The sequence below is a fragment of the Lytechinus pictus genome, chromosome 10 (genome assembly GCF_037042905.1).
Source record: "Lytechinus pictus isolate F3 Inbred chromosome 10, Lp3.0, whole genome shotgun sequence".
Taxonomy (NCBI): Eukaryota; Metazoa; Echinodermata; class Echinoidea; order Temnopleuroida; family Toxopneustidae; genus Lytechinus; species Lytechinus pictus.
Window position 1 is genome coordinate 3,080,509 of NC_087254.1, and position 20,476 is coordinate 3,100,984.

The 20,476-nt window shown below is 34.8% G+C and overlaps 1 protein-coding gene across 1 annotated transcript in view; it reads right to left on the minus strand.

Annotated features, from left to right (window-relative positions):
• The window catches only part of LOC129269608 (voltage-dependent T-type calcium channel subunit alpha-1H-like), a 72,653-nt gene extending 53,861 nt beyond the window's left edge, over positions 1 to 18,792 (minus strand). The window contains exons 1-7 of the mRNA XM_064105794.1: positions 18,664 to 18,792; positions 17,034 to 17,185; positions 15,533 to 15,718; positions 7,568 to 7,682; positions 6,337 to 6,492; positions 1,724 to 1,865; positions 967 to 1,148 (exon numbers count right to left, since the gene is read on the minus strand). Of these exons, the coding sequence (XP_063961864.1) occupies positions 967 to 1,148; positions 1,724 to 1,865; positions 6,337 to 6,492; positions 7,568 to 7,682; positions 15,533 to 15,718; positions 17,034 to 17,185; positions 18,664 to 18,792 (1,062 nt within the window). The remainder of the gene's footprint in view (positions 1 to 966; positions 1,149 to 1,723; positions 1,866 to 6,336; positions 6,493 to 7,567; positions 7,683 to 15,532; positions 15,719 to 17,033; positions 17,186 to 18,663) is intronic.
• Between the last annotated feature and the right edge of the window lie 1,684 nt (positions 18,793 to 20,476).

Sequence of the window (20,476 nt, forward strand, 5' to 3'; positions counted from 1 at the left end):
TCGATGGCTTTTAAGCTTTGATTGTTTTTAAGCTTTGATTGTTTTTTTAATTTACATTACCATAAGAATTACCATGGCTCAACTTGCCCCATGTTGGCTGGCTCAACTTACCCCAGTCCGAACTTCATGCGTTAATTTTGCATCCACACATTTCTTATGCATCCATCATGTTAAAGACTGTGACAAGAATGAAGATCCATACCTGGACTGACAATGTTGTTCTTATGTCCTTATTATATGTAAAGACGTGTGTGTGTAAAAACACTTATCTATTTCACACCCTTTTTTACTTTTTTGGCTGAAATTTGTATTTTTCCCTCTAAAAAAGTACTTTTTGTATCAAAGTTGAAAACAATGTGGTGGGGTTAAGGGTTATGTAATGGGTCATCAATATATGACACCACCATAATGTCTAACTCATTCATTATTGGCTTGGGGTGGTGGCTCAACTTGCCCCTATGCTCAACTTACCCCGCCTTCCCCTACTGTTTGCTAGCTTGTAAATGTTTTTGGGGGGCCCTGTCTTACAGAGAATTACGATTGATCCAATCAACCACAACAATGGAAAGCCAGCAACCTCAACATCTAAAATACATGTACATGTTTGTTCAAAATATTTTCTAGATAAATGACGTACAGTATATTCATACATGCACTGTTTTCTTGACAATTCAGTATGCTTCTCTTTGTTTTCAAAGGTCATTGTGCAAGTTTCCTAAAGAAAAAAATTATGGCATTGATGGATTTCCATATACTTGAGGTTGATTGCATCGATCCCAACTCTTTGTAAGACGGGCCCAGATCATCATTCAGATTTATAATAACAAATGTAAAATTTATCTATCAAAGCTACTATCAGCCAATCAAATTGAATGACTTCACCAGCTTTGAACTATTATTGTAAATTTGTTGTTATCTTAACAAGTTTTGTGAAACAGGGACCCATATCTCTGTTCATATACTTACCAAAGACTGAGAGTCGGAGTCCCATGATCGTGTATCATGATCAATGAAGCTCCCTCTAAAAGCCCTCTGCATATCAACATTGGGTGAGCCTTGGGGCGTGGCTGCGGTATGGGTAATAATAGGGGGACTCAGGGGGTGGCTACCCCCTTCAGTAGGGGGGCAGGTTATTGCTAGTTTTCCACCTGTTTGAAGTGCAAAGAGTAGAATCATTGAAGAGGTTTCATATATCAAATAAAAGAGGGAATATCATTCAAACAATTTCCACATTTCCAATGATATCAGTATAAATAAATAACTACTCAATAAAAACTTTGTCACTCTCCTTTGGCATACATGTATGTGTTTCAACTACAGCAAAGATACAGAGGTTAGATAATTTGTAATAAATGCCAGAGTAATTATTGTGCATTAATTGTTTTATGATATATCCACCCAAGCTCAACGTTTCAACGAGTGTGTTCTTGTCGTCTTCCGGAGAATGTTGTCTCCTGAAGACGACAAGAACACACTTGTCTAAACGTCAAGTTTGGGTGGTCCTTTTCAGGACCAACATTTGCCCAAGAAAGATACGCGGTGTACCGTGAAACCTACTACACTAGTGAGACTAGATTCACTATGTACTGTGGCAGGCTCTTATTTGACACGGCGTCTAGTCTTTACTCTAGACCCGTTATTGGTTATAGTGTCAAATATGAGACTAGCATGAACTTGTGGAAAAGATGCTTACATGTTTTAATGTAGAGCTACATGTACTTACTGTTATCTTTATCCGATGCTACTGACAAGACGTCATCTTTGATCTCATCCAAGTTCTTCTCCTCCTTCTCGTTCTCTTCATTCTCTTCTTCCTCATCCTCGCTACCCGGTTTATCACCCAAGTTGGCTTCTTTCTGCTCAGGCTGTGTTTACCAAGAAAACAAACATTTTCGAAATGTGAATACGATAATTTGCTTTTTTGTTTTGTTTACTTATGGAAAAAAAATATTATATACATACATGTATCTCAATCTATATACGCAAATGTCAGTGTTGATACTACCATTTTGTTTTGTTTTGTTAGATATGAAAATAAACAAATTTTGATTTGGAAAAAAAATTTTATTTCAAAGTTAATGTAGACCCACAGGGGAAACCAAGGGAGCATTTCTTGAAACCAATAGTCGAAGTTTTTCACTGTAAACTGTTATAAACTACTGAAATCCTTACATCTGATTGGCTCAGAAGAACTTAGTCAGTGAAAATAGCTGATGTTGAAGTTATGCAGACCGAGCAGTGAAAACATATGGCAGCATTTCATAAAACAAATAGTGTTTTTCTTTGGGGTTGCTGGCAACTGTTATAAGCTACTGAAATCCTTGCAGCTGATTGGCTCAGAACAAATTAGTCAGAGACAACCACTTATTGTTTACTTCGTGAAATACTTTCCATATCCAGACTAAAAACCATATGGGAAACCAGCTGTCATGAAACGCATACATGAAGTCAGCAATTTTCAGGTGTCTGATAATTTGAACACAATTATGGAATAATCATATACATACAAAACAAGGAATGAACGTAAAATTTGATAAGTTCTTCACTCAATTAATGAACAAAACCTTAATGTTAGATAAATATTCACACAGGTTATGATGATTTAAAATTAATTGTAGAATAATGTTTAGATGTTTTGATTAATAAAATCCCCAAATCCCAAGACTGTCAAGTAGATTGAAAATACCCATATCATCCATCTTTTTTGGTTAAATAATGCAAAGATACGTGTAGGCCTACCAATGTTATCAATATAATTGACACTTATCCATACCAAATAAAAACAATCAGGCAATTTCCTGAAAAATACATCAATGTAAAATTGTATACATTTCTTTTTTTAATGATTGAAATGCAAATAAAGTGCAACAAGCATGAAACAGTGGAGAAAATGCATGGATTATCATGAATGCAGTGAAATCATCCAGTGAAAATTTAAAATAACAAACACAGAAATGATATTGAAGGCGCTACTTACAGAAGGGTCAAAATTATATTTAGTATTTAATATCATTAATACTTTTCCACATGCCTTGATATATATTCAACATGATAATAATCACCTTAACTAAAGTCACAGTATATTTTACAAAGTGTGTTTAGCTGAAATTATTTTTTTTTTTTCTTTCCAAGATATCGAACTTTATCATCTTTGTTGGGTAAAATTCTTCGAAAAACTTTAATTATCTGTATGTTTATTTGCTAGAGTAAAGCCAAAATAAATTATCTTATATCAAAGGCTTAAACCTGACAGCTTAGTTTCACCCTTTAACTTAACAATAGTTACAGACTACAAATTCATTTCCTCTATTTGTTTCATTATATGTAACAATAGCTTCACAGACATACTCTTTTGTAATATGAATAATTGATACAAAATCAATCAGAGCATATCAAAACTCATTACTGGAAGAGAACCCCCAGTGAAAAGCAAATAAGAAGTGTAAATTCATTAAACATGTACATTTAAATCATAATTATTACTTGTGCATCAGTTCTGGATGCTTGGATTAGTAGGAATAAACAGAGCATGTTATGAATCTAATTCCATTTCTGAATGTAACATACGTAATCTATTACAAAACGACCAAAATAAAAAATGCTTTTCACTATTCTATTGATGATGAGGATGATACTGATGAGGAACTGCATTTGTATAGTGCCATTTGAATGTGAACAGGGTTCAATTTTGTCTCCTTCCCGCATTCATTATTCATACAGTCAGGTCTGCTCAAGTTGATGTAATCACATACACCATAAATATAAATTCATGAATAAAGCCCCTAGACAGCTTGCGTATGGGACAGGTCTGTTGCCATGGAAACGACATTTGGATTTTTTTTTTTTTTTTTTTGCTGTTCCCTACCATGTGCCATTTGAGCCAGCACCACAGAAAATGAATGATTGTTTTTATCTGGAAAAAAGCCGTTTTTTCTTTACATCGCTCTTGATTCTACTTCCATCAGAGATGTACATGAATCATCATACATAACCAACCCTCCGCAATGTGAGTTTTCTAGAACAGCTCAAACGTAAAAATTGATAATGAAGGGGATAATGCTTAAATCTTTTCATTGAGAGTAAATGTTAAATGAAGATTCTAAACTGAAGATGATATTCATGACACACCATTACAACATATGTGGATGAAAATAAGAAATTACAGCTACACTCTTGCAAGTACAGGCACACGTCACTTTCACAAAAATTCATTTCACCTTTAAAAAAGGATATTTCATCATTATCTAGATGTGCACAACAGTCATCAAACAAATGATTTTCCCTCACTAACTTATTTTTTGGCAAAGCCAACAATATAATTCATTTTGATGTTATGATCTGCAAGTTGCCAATTAAAAAGCCCTATGAAATATCACAATGACAGAGGAAAAGTCGTCGCATAGGATTAGCTCCAAGGATGGCCAATAATGGACTTTCATTCAGAAGGTCAGGATTCAAATCCGACCATAAAATTCATGCCCTTTGGCAAGGCGTTTTTTCTACACTTGCCACTCTCCACTCGGGTGTGGTGAATGAGTACCCAGTCGGGTCAGGGTAGCCTGCTAATGTCAGGGTAATTGTATGCGAAGCTTAGATACTTTGTATTAAAGGTTATACACACCATTCACTACAATCTTCATATTTCAGAGGGTCTAGGGTAAATGTTAGGATTGTAATACTAGGGTTTTTGGTTCAGAATAATGTAAAGAAAACAATAAGAGTTTAGTTTTTGAGGTTAGGTTTCATGTTTGGCTTAATACATGAACGTGCAGATTTTACATCAGAGCAATCGTCGCCCAAGCAAATGTCACGGAACCGTATTAATTAGGCCTATAAATGTTGCAGATACATGTAGTTATCAATATGATTTACGATAGCATACAATGTTTTAAAACCTGACCAACGTTACAGTAGTGGATATTCAAAGCATGATATTCACACAACTCACTCCAATATTCATTAAGAGCATAAGAGTGGTACAAGGCAGCCAAACCATATAAGCAAATGTGAACAGGATCCCACTGCACAGAACATGTGTTTGAATATAACTCAGGAGAAGTAAACCTCTAATTCAGGTGCCTTTTTCAGAAAGTTTTGCAAAACGAGTGCAAAAGTCAAACGCAACTTCATTTTCACCAATCAAAAAACGCAAACTTTGTCTGCAACAGGCCAAAAATTATTCGGGACTTAGATGTATGATTGATTTTCAGGAGTTGCATTCAAACATAATTTTTGTGCAATATGGCCCTGAATATACATCATGTGAACCAATGAACCATGTAGCTCTGATGAAACGTACTCACCGTGATGTATCCACCAAGTGATATAAAGCAGATATATGACACGATGAGATGAGATTGGGGGCGTGGTTGGTGAGGATTGGGCCAGGTTTAGGGCGTGGCCAACGAGATGTGGGTGGGGCACCGGATGAGCAAGTGAGAAGTAAATATCATTTGGAGTGAGAGATGAAGAATTCATAATAGCGAGTATAAGACAAAATGGGAGATAAATGGGTTATAAGAACATCCACCGGTTGAAAAAAAAGGTTGCACGACATTTGCTCCCACGACAATCGCTCTGGGCTTTATTTTGGCTAGATGTGTGGTTAGGGTTAGGGTTAGGGTTGCAATAGGGTTTTATATCAGGTTTAGGTTAAGGATAGGGTATAGTACTAAATCAAGGGTTTAATTTAGTTATTTGATTAGTGTATGGAATTTACAGCAGAGCAATTATCATCAGAGAAATTGTCGTAAGAGAAAATGTCATGGAACCAACAAACACCATCTTTAAAAACATTACTTTGATAGTAGGAAGGACATCATTATTATTCATTCAAACCTTCAAAATTTCTTTGATATGTTTATTTGATTTTATTTTTTATATGAATTCAACTTTTTCTGAGGCCTTCACTCTCCTTTAAATGTAGGGATCAAACAAATACGGCACTGTATTTCTTTGAGAAAAAAATAATAATGCTATCGATGTGATTTCATAAATAAATTATCTTTATATCTTATCTTCACAAATATCACTTTGAAAACAAATGCATAAAAACAATGAAAAATATAGAGTGAGCAAAAAATATCATCAGGACTTGCATTTTTTTTTGCAATAAAGTATAAAGCACCAGAAAGTTGTTAGATAAGAAATCCATCGACTTCAGAGAAAAGATTGCAATTATTTGTTCCACATTCGATAAAACCCGACCCCGCTCACAGCAAACTACAAACCCCTTATCCCCGCTTAATACCAGATAATCTGCAACCAACGGAAGGCAAAATAGAGCAAAATTGGCAAATGCTCCCACTGGTGATTTGGGTTGCCATGGTAACGTACCTCTGCGGAGAATCCCTCGACGAGGATGGCAACAAGGAGATTGAAGAGGACGTAGTTGCCGAACGTCATGAGAGCAATGAAATAGAGGGCAGCCCAGGGTGAAGTACGGGACATGCCGTTGTAGAGAACAACATTCCAGTCTTCTTGGGTCAAAATCTGGAGTCAGGAGGGGAGGTGGGGGGTAATTAGCCAAAATGTCATTTATTATATATAAAGTACATAATAACTGAAAAAGAAGTAACCCTACTGGAAAGAACACCATGATCCACAGTGTGTTCACTGTGTGGAACGCAATGTAAACACACCTTCATACTGTTAAAAATATTGGAGCATTTCAACAGTGTGAATCACATATTCACATATTCTACTATGCCAACAGAATGAGAAGATCCACATCAGAGATAGCCAGAGCGAAATTCCTTTTACACTGTTAAATTTGACCATTTTAACAGTGTGAATAATATTTTCACATAGTTCACTATGTGAACACACTGTGATCACATAGTGGACTCTGATGAGATCTTTCCAGCAGTGAATGACAATGAAATATCAAGGAAAGGTATATTTTAACATTAAAAAAAGAAATTTAAGAGAAAGGCATTGAAAATGGTAATAAATATCTTGATAAATGCCTGATTTTAACCTTTAACCAAACACCAAGTGCATACAAGTACAATATTATTGACATTCAATGTTCATGTTTTATAATAATGGTAAACGCGTCGGTACATAACCCACATCAATCAAAATCAAGTTTTGCAACTTCTTTTTATCATCCACACATTCATGATAAATATGCTCACATACATGTAGCAATACAGGTAGTGATAAGATAAAAATTAAACAATGTTTACAAACATAATATATAGGTCTGTATAGGATAAATTTCAATGCATTTGGCGGCAAAAGATTAGAAAAAAGAAATGATTGTGCTTAGAACGATTAAAGTAACAAATAAGTAAATTAGGGTCAAACTAAAAAGAAAATTAAACATAATATTCTGTTCATCCTTATGTATCATTTGAATATTAACAAGAACGCTTTCCAGGGGCTCTTGTGCGATACAAATGTTTATTTTTTTTTAATGAGGGTGAATCGTTCTGTGCCTCATGCATTAAAAACATACATGTAAATAGCTTTGATCAAGAGTAAAAACATATATTAAAAAAGAAACATATGTTATATTATTTACAATTTTTCATTAAAATAAATAAAAGTATATTTTTCTCACCTGGAATACTGTAACAATGGCCCAGAGAAGTGAATCAAAATTCTTTCTATCACAGATCTGTTCACCGTCAATATAGTCACAGAATTTACAGCCAAATATGTGCATTCCTAGAATGCTGCAACACATTTAAAGACAAAAAAAAGGATAAAATTCAAATAAACTTGCATTCTCATTCAAAATCAAATCCCAATCCGAAGTGGTAAATTTTCATCATATCGAATTCATCGTTGCAATCTTTTTTCCATTTAAGAAGTATTACAATTATCAGCCTGTTTGAGGGGAGCTTATATTACTCAAATAAATGATTTTTACCCCTTTATTTTCATAACATAACATCCAACAAAATTTCACTTGGATATTAGACATTATCTTCTAAAGTATTACTCATGTGACAATGTCTTCTTTTTTTAGCATCACTATCATTGATTAATCAATAAAATGTATTAAATCTTATAAATATCAAGAGGAGAGATACATGTATATAACAGTATAAGGTTACTTTTTTCCTCATATCCTGATACATCACTGATGTTAATCATAAGTAAATCAAATTCAAGAATTTAATTTCCTATGAGCATGGACTCTGCTTCAAATAACATCTAAAAAACAAGCTGGCTTGCTATTCAAAAATAGCATTGAAGTAAAGAAGATGACAGCGTTATCACAATAGCGTTGACAGTTCTCGGCCGAATCCCGTTTCCCCAATCTATGGAGAATACAAACATCTAATTTGAAATAAAATAGACTCAATCGCCTACACACTGCGTATTGTTACTAAGATACAGTGTATGTCTTAGTAATTTCCGGTTGCTTTTCATATGATTGTGTTAAAACATCAATGTTTAAAATCAATAAAGAAAACACATCGAACCTATACAATTTTTTTTTCAGTAGTACATCCGGCAGAGGTTCTCCCCAGGAAGGGGTTATTGCAACCTTTCCTGCAACCTTCCCATTCTTCATCTTTCTTTCTTTCTCTTTCTTTCTTTTTAGTCATTTGGCAAAGAAATTCATAAACCGAAAAAAATAAGTAGAGAACTTAACTATAAAGTTATAAATTCTGTGAAAAATCTGAAGCTAAATTAAATGATCTTTTTCTAAGTCAAAGTTGATTATAGTTGTATAAATCAATCTCTTCATGGCTAAAGTTGAATAGTATTTATAAAGAAAGATTATAGTGACTGGTGGTTTTTTTTTATTCATAAAACAGGGGAGAAGGTAAATAGAATAGATTGCAAGCAATAATTGACTTTTTTGTACATTGACAGTTTCATTCTGCAAACAGGTACATGTCTGTAAGGGCCTGCTCTGTTAGTTTGGATGTCCATCAGAATTCAATAATGGGAGTCCGGAAAACCAATTCTTTGGTCTATTTAGCCCCAGATGATAGAATATATGTTGTTTGGCAAGAATACAGTGACGTGCATAGATACCTGGGCCCCCGTCTTACAAAGAGTTACAATTTATCCAATCAAACGTAACTCCATGGAAATCCATCAGTGTCATAAATTTTTTCTACAGGAAATGTGCAAAATGTCCTTTGTAAACGAAGGAGAACACACCGAACTGTCAAGAAATCAATGAATTTATGGATATACATTCATATCTAGAAAAAAAAAATTGAGCAAACAAGCATTGAATATGTTGACTTTGCTGGCTTTCCATAGTTGCGATTGATCGAGTCAATCGCAACTCTTTGTAAGACAGGCCCCTGTAATTTAAAATCATAAGGGGGGGGTTCTAAGTGGGAAACAAGAAGTGGAGAAACATTTTCAAGCCAATTGATTTTGTTCCATTTCTATTATGCTATACCTGAGCATAAAATGTCTGGGGTGGGGGGTATTGGGGTAGGGGCATTAGGTTGGGGGAGGGGGTAAGACCACCGTGAAATAAGTATGAATGATTACAGTCAAGCTTGAACTTTGGATTTAGTTCATAACTGATTTATTCAGCCAGGGCACAAGATGGATGAATCAGCTTTTCAGCACCTATAAATACAGTATAAGCTCTATCACATTTTCCGTGTAGCCTGCAGAATGTTTAAAAACTATCCATCTTGTTTCTAAAATCTGTAACACTTATACAACTTTATGTCTTATGAAAATATTCAATTTCACAATACAGGCCTTCAACAAGCTTCAAATAACTTGGAAAATGAATTAAAATAAATTGGATATTTAGCAACAATTAATATCCAAGAAATCCCTATAAGGATTCATATAAACAAATTGTATGTTAAAACAAAAAAATCACCACATGTGCTAGTAACTTTTGAACTTTTCTTCCTCAGAGTTCTTGCTGTTTTTTGTAACTCCTAATGGTGGATACATGCAGTAATTGGTGGAAAGACAAAAACACAGTAAGGTAATCAAATTTACCTATTCCAGTTTAAACATTTCCAAAGACCGGTCTTTTAGGGACAGACTGAGGACACTACCACAGAGCTAATGTATAAAGAGATTTCCCCCTTGGGTGTAATGCTATCATTCGATACTAACGTAATATGTACTCGAAACTGAGCTTTTACTTGCAAATTGGGCACAGTGCAATAAAAACAGCAATACACAGAAGCCATAATTGATTTTGCCAGGGTTTTTTCTTCATATGATAGAGATATAGTACATGCATAGTGCCATTGGGGTGTTCAACCACTGTAATTTTGAGGACATATGCTCAAGAAAAGCATGATTTTAGAGTTATGACATAAGTATAGCAGCCTTTTGTGCAAAGGAAGAACTCTCTACTAAAATCATCAGTGATTTTACGAACTGGCACAGATCTCGGCTGGTCTCCAAAACATGATTCGAGATTATCATGTTCAAGGTTTTGGTGTTTTTCTGATGCTCATAACTGAGTATATCCCAGTTATTAATAGTAAATTATCACAATCTGCGATGGCATACAAAAGAATTGTATCAAAAGCTAATCTTATATGTACTGAAATATAATAACGATATGTAATAATTTGTTAGGTGTTATGTTTTCTAACTTTAAATAGAATGAAAATTAAACATTAAAATTTTTTCAAATATTGAATTATTATATTAATTAAGAAAAATCATTTCTCAAACTCATTTTTTATCTTCTAAAAAGTACAATCCCCAAAGACCCAAGGCAAGTGTGTATTTCGACGTCGTATTGGGAAAATGTTGACAACGGGTAGGCTTACTTCAGAAAATGAAGCTTTGTATCTTTGCCATTAGCATTGACTCTTCTATCATTGAGGAAAGCAAAGCAAAAAATGACAAACATCGTGTTGAATTACAATACTTAGATGTAAAATAGCCTACTGGGTCGATCTCTTGGGGGTTGGAAGACCATTCTCGACTGAGATATGGAGCCTGAAATTTGAACCGATTTTTGCCTTGTTTCAGCTAAATCTCAAGATAAAATCCTCTTAATTGCCTGCTTAGTTACTATGGTAACTGCATGTGTGATGAATTCAGAAAAACTTCTTATATAGTTGTGAAAATGTGATCATATGAAAGAGAGTGGAATTGCAAGTAAAAGAGGGAGGGGAGGAAGAGAAGGGAAAAAGAAAAGCGGGGAGAGAAGCATACATTTCCAGAAACTTGGGGAATATGAAAAAAAGAGAATAGATAAACAACAAAATAAGTAAAGAAATATGGAAGGAGAAGAAAAAAAGGGGGAAAGGAAAATATGCTGGGTACGAAATCGTACTTTTTCAAATGTAAACAACAATTAGAGGTATTTTCCCTACGATACAAGTCTGAAAATGCAGTAGATTTCTATACTTATAAAGTTGAAGCAAACAAGTGCCATAATGAATTAACAATTAATTTTACTATATTTCTTATGTATTGTTTTTAGAGAAAATGCCTCTTGCCCAAAGAATAGAATACAATAAAATTAAGAAGTAAAGACTCTACGGCCCGAATTCACAAAGGTGGTTTTGAAAACCCACGGTTGAGTCCATGGTTTATGTAGATTTCCTGTATAAATTACGTTTAATTTAGTGCGTATTGGGCGCGTGTATAAAAAATGTCCAATGCTGATGCGCGCTTTTGTCACAGTGCGCCAAATTGACGCCTATTGCCATGGTTACATACGCTATTTTATTCATGAGTCCACTGTTTGAAGAGTGGACTCATGAATAAAATAGCGTGGATAACCACGGCAACAGGCGTCAATTTGGCGCACTGTGACAAAAGCGCGCATCAGCATTGGACATTTTTTAAACACGCGCCCGATACGCGCTAAATTAAGCGTAATTTATACAGGAAATCTACATAAACCATCGACTCAACCGTGGGTTTTCAAAACCACCTTTGTGAATTCGGGCCTACATGTATACTAGAAAATATTATGTGAATAGTGCATGATGGGTGAAAGTCTTATATCCAGGTCATGAGGTTGTTTCCCCAAGGTTTGCCTCATTTCACTTACTTCCTGTCAAAATGCCAATGACTCAAGTGCCCTATTACATATTTTCTTTATTCATAGCAATTCTCATTTTGCCAAAAAAGGGCTATCCTTATTCTACTCTGACCTACATAACAAAGTATATCATACAAAAGCTTCTTGTGCAATATATGTTAGCTACATGTAACTGAGTGGGGGGGGGTGATAATTTTGTCTATAATGCAAGTCCGGTAGGTTCACGACACATAGTAAACATTTCACATTAGGGGTATCAAATTGTAAGTGTTGATTTATAAGTAATGATAATATTAACTCGAATGTATCCAGGGAGGCCACTATACCTATTAGCTGATCTTCAAGTGGACCCTACATAACATAATATTATTATTACCCTACTCCATTCTTAAATATCGAGCACCCGGCAATAACAAGAAGCCAGAATGGAGTTGAAGCGCCGACCTCCCATTCAGGAGGTGGCCTCTCTTCAACTGACATTTTGTAACAAATTTAATTTCCTTTTTATGAAATTATTGATTTACAAAATGCCATATACTTTCAAATTATGTTTACCTATCTATTATAATGTTTGTATAAATGTAACCATGCCTATGTAAGCTCAACGCAACTCGGCTATGCCGCAATTATGTTTTTTTTAATCAATAAACCGGTTATTAAAATGAGATGATTTCAGAGCTTGAAAGTCTTTTGGTGGTAAATAGCTACATGCATGCAAGACAACACATGTGGCTCATCGAAGAAATAGTGTCAATTGCTTACTCAAATTCAAATTATGATTCATTGATATTTATTGTGCACTATAAGATAAACATGAAATCAATCTCAAACTATCAGATTGATTTGAATCAATCACAGCTTCTTGCAAAACAGACACTTGAATTACATATACATGTACTACATTAGCTCAAAATATAACTTGTACTTTGAATTGACAATTAGCTTGTCTTTCAACCAAACATGCACTTCAAAATATAAGCAATTGCAAGGCCTATTCATTTCTATAAATAAAAACATGAAAAATAACAAGGAAAATAACAGTTTGTTTATAAGTGTCATTCTTTACAAATACCGTACAATTTTAGATTAGAATGACCTCACTCTGAAGACCAACAAAATAATCAAATGCCAAGACAGTGTGCTCATGAAATGGTTGCTAAGAGAATACTTTCTTTCTCTTCTCTGCGTAAAGGTATTATCAACAACGTCATATCGCCTCCCTACTTCAGTAAAAGTATCTATCTTGCGGTTTTTCCTAATGGCTGGAGAGATAGCAGCCACACTTGGTCCAAAGATGCACACTTATCTATTTTCCGTGATATACTGGATAGATATGACATGTGCAGTAATTTGGGCACAATCCTTTGGTTTATCTGAGAGGAAATACACTAAAGGAGCATTTCTCCCTTGATGAAAGCAATATGCTGTTCGTTCATTGGTTCTGTCTCGTATCGATTATTGCAATGGGCTCCTTTCTACAATTCCCTCTAATCAATTAATTCGTATTCAACGACTACAAAATTGGGCAGCATGATTAATTTTACAGGTTTCCCGAGATCATCCTTCCCAACCACTCTTATTCTCTTCACTGGCTTCCTTTTAAACAGAGAATTACGTTCAAATTACTCTTGATTAATTGTCTACAAAACACTGAATAAACAGGCTCCACAGTATTTAAGTAACTGCTTGAATCTGTATACACCAACTAGAGCACTTAGGTCGGCCAGTGATCACCTTCGCCTCACATATTCATTAACTCGTACATTAGCTGGTGACAGAACTTTTACGGTGTCGGCTTCAAAATCCTGGAACGACCTGCCACTAATAATTAGACAGTCTCCAACATTAGCAATTTTCAAAAAGTCATTAAAAACTCATCTCTTTCGTACTTTGTAGTTTTTAAAATATTACATTTAATTAATTCATTGTAAGCGCTTTGGGCCTAATGGGAAAAGCGCAGTACAAATAATAAGTAATAATAATAATAATAATATGGAGTTACCTTTAAATCTATTTCTTCTTTTTTTATAGGGCATGCTGTCACATCCTGTGCAGTGTTGCTGATGCAATGATATGTATGATCTTTCGAACATGCTTTGTCAGTTTAAGAGAAAAATGCCACAATATCTAATGACTATTCAAACTACAATGGACCATATTCTCAGGTCAGGTTTAGTTTACTCTCTGGTCTAAAGTTGTGGTTTCAATATGGAAAGCAAATTACCACAAAAATCTCTCAAAGTACAAATTCAATCTATCTGCTTGGTTTATATATCCAAATCATTAATTACCGTCTATGGGGAAAACCACTAAAATAGTATGACTTCACCATTTAATAAATCATGAGAAAAGACCACAGTTCTAAACATAAGAAACACACAGTACAAACAAATATTGGATATTTTGGCTTTCCATATTTTAGCATAGAGTTAGACCATGGCTTCAGATAAACCAACCTTAATCTTAAGGACAAATGTCTTATACTTTACCATTGAATTATGAGAAAAGAGCACAGAAACATAAGAAACACAAAGAGAAACAAGTTTTGGAGACTTTGGCTTTCTATATTTTAGCACAGAATTGGACCATGGTTTCAGTTAAACCAGCCTCTAGAATAAGGACTGCTGTGTCTAAAGTCATGTTATCACTCATGTAATTATAATAAAATTATCACAACCATGAGGGTAACTTGAAGGTTAGAGTTTCTGCATGAAAAAGTACCTCTATGAATATGCATTGGCGGATCCAGGGGGGCACAGCCAAACCGTGCCCCCCCCCCTTTGAGAACCATAATAAATTTTAGCGGTGTTTAATCGCTCAAATGATTTAGTCGCAATTTGCACGTTTTCTCGCGCGGTAGTCGCGCGGAGCGGCAGTTCTTATAGCAGCTGTGATAAGTACTTGCGGTCACGTAGATCAAATGAAACCGCACACAAAAGATGCCGCGAGTAAGATTAGCGGCGCTCCGTATAAAGCGGCCGCCTGCTGTACTGCGCAATGTTTACAAAATAGAATTCCTTGGGAAGTTACCGCGCATCAGAGGCGTGGGAAAGAAGCCTTTACTTGCATTCTGCATGAGTTTAGTAAGAGAATATAATCATTTTGAGTTTTGGTTTTGTTGAGAACACTTGTTCTCTTAATCAATCCAGTTTAAATTCCATCTCGGACTCGATATTGGATCTAATATTAACAGCAATAGGATTCATCGTAACCCGACGGCCCCTACTCCAATTCAAATTGAATTTCAGACCTTTTACATGTTACATCAGTTTAACCTGCTTCTGGGTCTCAAGCTGAGAACCATAATCAAAATTTGTAATGTAAATATACCGCTTTTACCCAAGTGTGTCCCCCCTCTTTTTGAAAGTGAGGACCTATTTAATTTTCTGCGGACGAAATGACCTCCGACTTTAGGTGAAAACCTTCTTTTGTTTTCTTTTTTTTTGCTTGTCAAATTTTCATCAGGAAAATGTGCCCCCCCCCCCCCAATTTGGAAAATCCTTGATCTGCCCCTGAATATATGACTTAATTTTTCGCTACCTTAACAAAACCATTACATTTGCTCACCTGAAGATGAAGATGAATAGAGCTAGTAGAGAGAAGAAGGTTGCAACGTTATCCATGGTACGCAGCATGACCAAAAGCTGCCTCCGGAGGGCTGGCATGAAACGGACCAATTTGAGGATCCGAAGCAAACGAAAAGTTCTCAATACAGAAAGGCCTCCGCTGCCGTCTTGTAGGACCTCTACCACACTATGTTTTTTAAAAAAAAGCAAAAAAGATTAAATAATGAGCAAAATCTTCAAATTGGCAACAGCTAGGGAGCATATAATGAAACAAATAGTAGGTATTGTACAATGCCTTTGCAATGACATTATGGTGTCTATTTATAATGTATTTATTCAAATCTGTGTGAAAATATATCATATTTCAAGGGCTTAAATTGTTAAATCATCAGGCAGAAACCCCAGAGCATAATCTACAGATAAAGTGTAATAATTCAAAACAAAACTTCCCAGGGAACCCATTGAATTTGAAAAGGTATTTATTTAAAATCACATGGCAGCCCAAAGCTGAATTGAGTGAAATTTACATCGTATAGTAAAATACAACAAATGAATCAATATACATATAACAATCATAACATCTTCAAAAAATTACCAAAGATTAATAACAAAGGATGGAGAAAGAAAGAAATGAAGAAAACCTAATTAGTGACAGGTAACACAGGGGGCGGTATAGACAGGTAAAGAATTTAGAAAGGTAAAGAAGTTGAAGGAGGGTGGAGGGAGAGTACTCTTAAAGCCAGATGAAGTAGAAGAGGGATGTAATGGAAAATGAAAAAAGGCATATAAATCATAGATGGTATGCAAATACATTTTGAAGTCAATATGCAAATCAAGATAGAATATGGTAAAAACTCAAACATCATTAAAAATTTAGGAAACCACGCTGATGAGAACTAACTGAAAGTAATGTGGAGTTTAAATCATTGGGTAAATAAAATAATATAAATTCATAACATTCGAGAGACTTCAAAAGTATATAGTGGCAAATCTGTCATTTGAGTTAAAAAGAAATATTGTGGTGCTTCATTGTTCTACATCAAGAGTTTGGAGGGGGTACATACAATTTATACAAGCATGGAACAACTAATTATTATAACCATCTCAATGTTGAAAAGGAAATACAATGTATAACAGTACCACATCTGCTAATGGGGTTATTCTGTTGTAATACAAGAAAGGAAAATATTAAATGCTTCCAACAATGCTGCAATAACTGTCCTGTTACATATTTATGTGCATGTGACGTAAATACAATAAAGACCGAAATAATTAATTGAGTGCTTGGGCAAAAGAACTTACGCAGCAAGGTGCATAAAAGGATACAGTAATAACTGTCATGTTATAATATATTTTTGAATGTGGATGTTATCTATTTTATATGTGGATGTACATGACGTAAATGTAATAAGGAGATATTCAATTAAGTCCTTGGGCTGAAGAAATCATTCACCCAATTACCCCGGCCTACTTGACTGGAATAAAGTGTTTGCATTACTTACCTGACAATTACAATAAGGCCATCAAAGACGTTAAATCCGTTGCTAACATACCCCACTGGACCATAGGCAATTATCTTAAGGATCATCTCCAAGGCAAAGAGACTGGTAAATATCAGGTTACTGATCTCAATGGCCTCTGTAAGCTCATAAGGCTGTGTGGGAAGAGTGGTAAGAGAGATGATCATTGAGACAGTGAACAAGTAAACATAATTACTTCAAGTGGTATCTTTCTAGAATGTAGTTTAATACATGTATGTTGTGAACTATACAGGAAAAATATAAGGCAATGTATACATAACATCATCAACATCAAAGTAATGGGAAATGAATATACATGTATACCAGGATGAATGACATGAAAACTGAATCAGCCTAAATATATATTAAGAATAAAACTAATGTATTATCTATTGCCATAATACTTGAGGCTTCCTAATGCAAATAAACAGTTAAATGATGGCCATTTGCCTGTTTTCAAGAGACATCATCAGTACGGTGTAAATAATTAGCTGCTTTGCCTTCTCAATTCAACAGAGAAACACACATTGTTATTTCTCATATACAACATAAATCATAATGAGACATTTTACCCTTCTCTCACAATAAATGTCAATGAATGATGAACGTTGCATCCACGGACAGCCCATTTATCTTTACATGACATATAAACAACATTCTGATTTATATCCTACGATGTTCCTTAGCTTGGCCAACATTAACATTACAAAATGCAAACATGGATTCCAAAGGAACAGCGGGTTATAACGATATTTCATTGATTGTGATAAAATATATAGCAAATAATATTGGTGCAAATTTGTTTTGTTCCTTACATACATGTACGTTTAAAATCACTTCTCGCCTTTCAATTCACACTGAATCTTTTTCACTTTCATTTCTCACAAACTTTTCTTCCTTCCACCATACCACCAGTCCTTTCCCATACTAGTCATATGGAGAACTGTAAGCCTCGTCTATGATGTTGGAGCTAAATTCAAATTCAATGTATTGTGAACATCTGAATATTCTCATTTAACTTATATTTAATAATATTCTTTACATTTTCAATCAAAGACATTCAAATATGCATACTTTATGTTTTGTCCCTCAAATTTTTAGAATATGAAGATACAAAAGAGAAATTTCACAATAAGAATACAATCTGGTTTCCTAAAGAGATGAGAAGGCTAGCCATAGCTGAAAAACTTTTTAAAATTCCTTAATTTTCTATAAATCCAATGCATATAATAAACTCTGAGAGAAATTAGGAAAAAGAAAGATGACAGTTTTTAGAATGCAGAAGATAAATTCACTCCAAGAATTATATAAACTGGTTTCCTTAAGAAATGAGAAGGGTGAACATATCGTAAGAACTTGGGAAAGGCCTAATTTTCCAATCCAAACGCAGAAAATAAACCTTTGGGAAATATAGCAAAAAGAAAGAGAGCAAAGCATGGTCATGTCACAAAAGACATCATGGCTTCGACTGACTGTCCAAGATTACTGACAGATTCCAATGAGAAGCGTTGTAATGTAATGGAGTGTCTACGCGTAATGGTGCCAAGAATGCGTCGGTTATCAGTCTTTTGGGAGGTGACATTATCAAACGTATGCCGGAGAAAGACGTCACCCGGTCTAACGACCCAAGATCTTTGTCTACTTTATAAACCTCCGAGAGATGCTCCTCACATCCGACAACATCGTATGGTTTCATGCAGAATGTGCCAAGACACAAGTATTCCATGTAGAGGCATATCATTTTAAGAACGATTTTAGGGGAGGTCACCCCTCCAGTGGGCACATTTTTGTATTAGGGCAGCACAAATACATGTAGGACAACTGAAATAGGGCACAGCAGATCTCAAGGACAATGGGAGGGGCATTGAGACCAGTTAATAGGGCATCAAAGGTCATGGCCTACAGTGGTCTTGGATTAATTCAACTTATACAATTAACATTTAATTTTCAAAGATTTCAGATGGAACTTGATTCATTCTCTTCCACTACTTTTAAGCTTTGTCAGACCAGCCAACCTCTGGGAATGAAAAACTGTATTCTGTGATTTAAAAAAATGTATTTTTCCCAAAAAAAGTGTAATTCATAATAAAATGCTTCGGCATGCATTTGCTCATCGCGGCGCTCAAGCTGCATGCAAGCTAAAATGTGCACTGCTCTTGCAGATGGAAAAAAAAAAAATTAAAACATGTGTATATCTTCACCCTGGTTTTAACAAAATGATTGAAAAAAAAGTTACCTGAAATTACATTGATCTAATAACCATATTTGTGTACGTTTTATGAAATAGAGACATATAGAGATTATTTTTCTCAATAAATTAAGATTTAGTAAAAAAAACCAAAAAAAACGTATTTTTCAAAGAAAAAACGTACTGCCGCATTTTGGTTGCAAAAACGTACTAAATACGGCTAAAACGTACTGGTTGGCAGGTCTGCTTTGTATGTCATTTTTTTTCTCTAAATAATACGGTCCTAAGGGTCCTTTCACAATGAGGTATCTATATATGAAACTTTGAAGAATTTTTTTTTTAGGAATGCCAAAGCACAATATGGCTTTCAACAATTGAAATCAGCAAGGCACCCTAGTATAAAGAGACACCTCCAAGGTTTATGTCACAAAAAGATAAATGAAAATTTTGAATTACCAATGCACGTTATAATATTCATCAAGTAATTTCTGTGGGACTTGATTAGGATCTGACAAAAACAAGTTCATTGTGAATTAACAGAATAAAAAACCAAAAGAAAATACCATTCCTCTCACTCTCTGATTCCTTCTCTTTATCTTGTCAGCCCTTACTCTCTAATGCTCTTCCTGTCTCGTTATCTTTATCTCTCTCTCGCTCACACACACATACACCCACACACACACCCCTTCTAACATACTGTCACACCCTCATTCCAAATCCACTTTCTTCTATGGTGAACACATTTCAAATTCTAATGACTCTGTTTCACCCAATTATGAATAAAAAATGCAATATTTTCAAAAAACATATCAGCCATCTATGGTAGATATGAACATACATGTATAGCCCTATTGGGTATCAGAAAGGGCAAATTATACAACCCTTTTCTTCCTGGTAAAATTCCTGCCATTCTACCCTCCCTCCATCCCCTCCTTCCCCCTCATTCCATTTTATATATCTCTCTTCCTCTCTCCTTTTCTCCTTCCCACTCTTAAAAGCATCTTATGTTAAAGGTACATGTAAAAGTAATACAAAGTATAGCACAAACAAGCAAAAATATATCAATCAGGAGCTCACAGGTTTGAACAGAAAGTACATGTAACTTTAATATTATTAAAAGCACTATTCATAATATAAATGTCTCATTCTTAGAATAACCTAGATCAAATACCTTATCTCATGTCGCATTACTCTCATTATGTTTCAGAATGAGCAATATTTAAGAGGGGGCATTTCC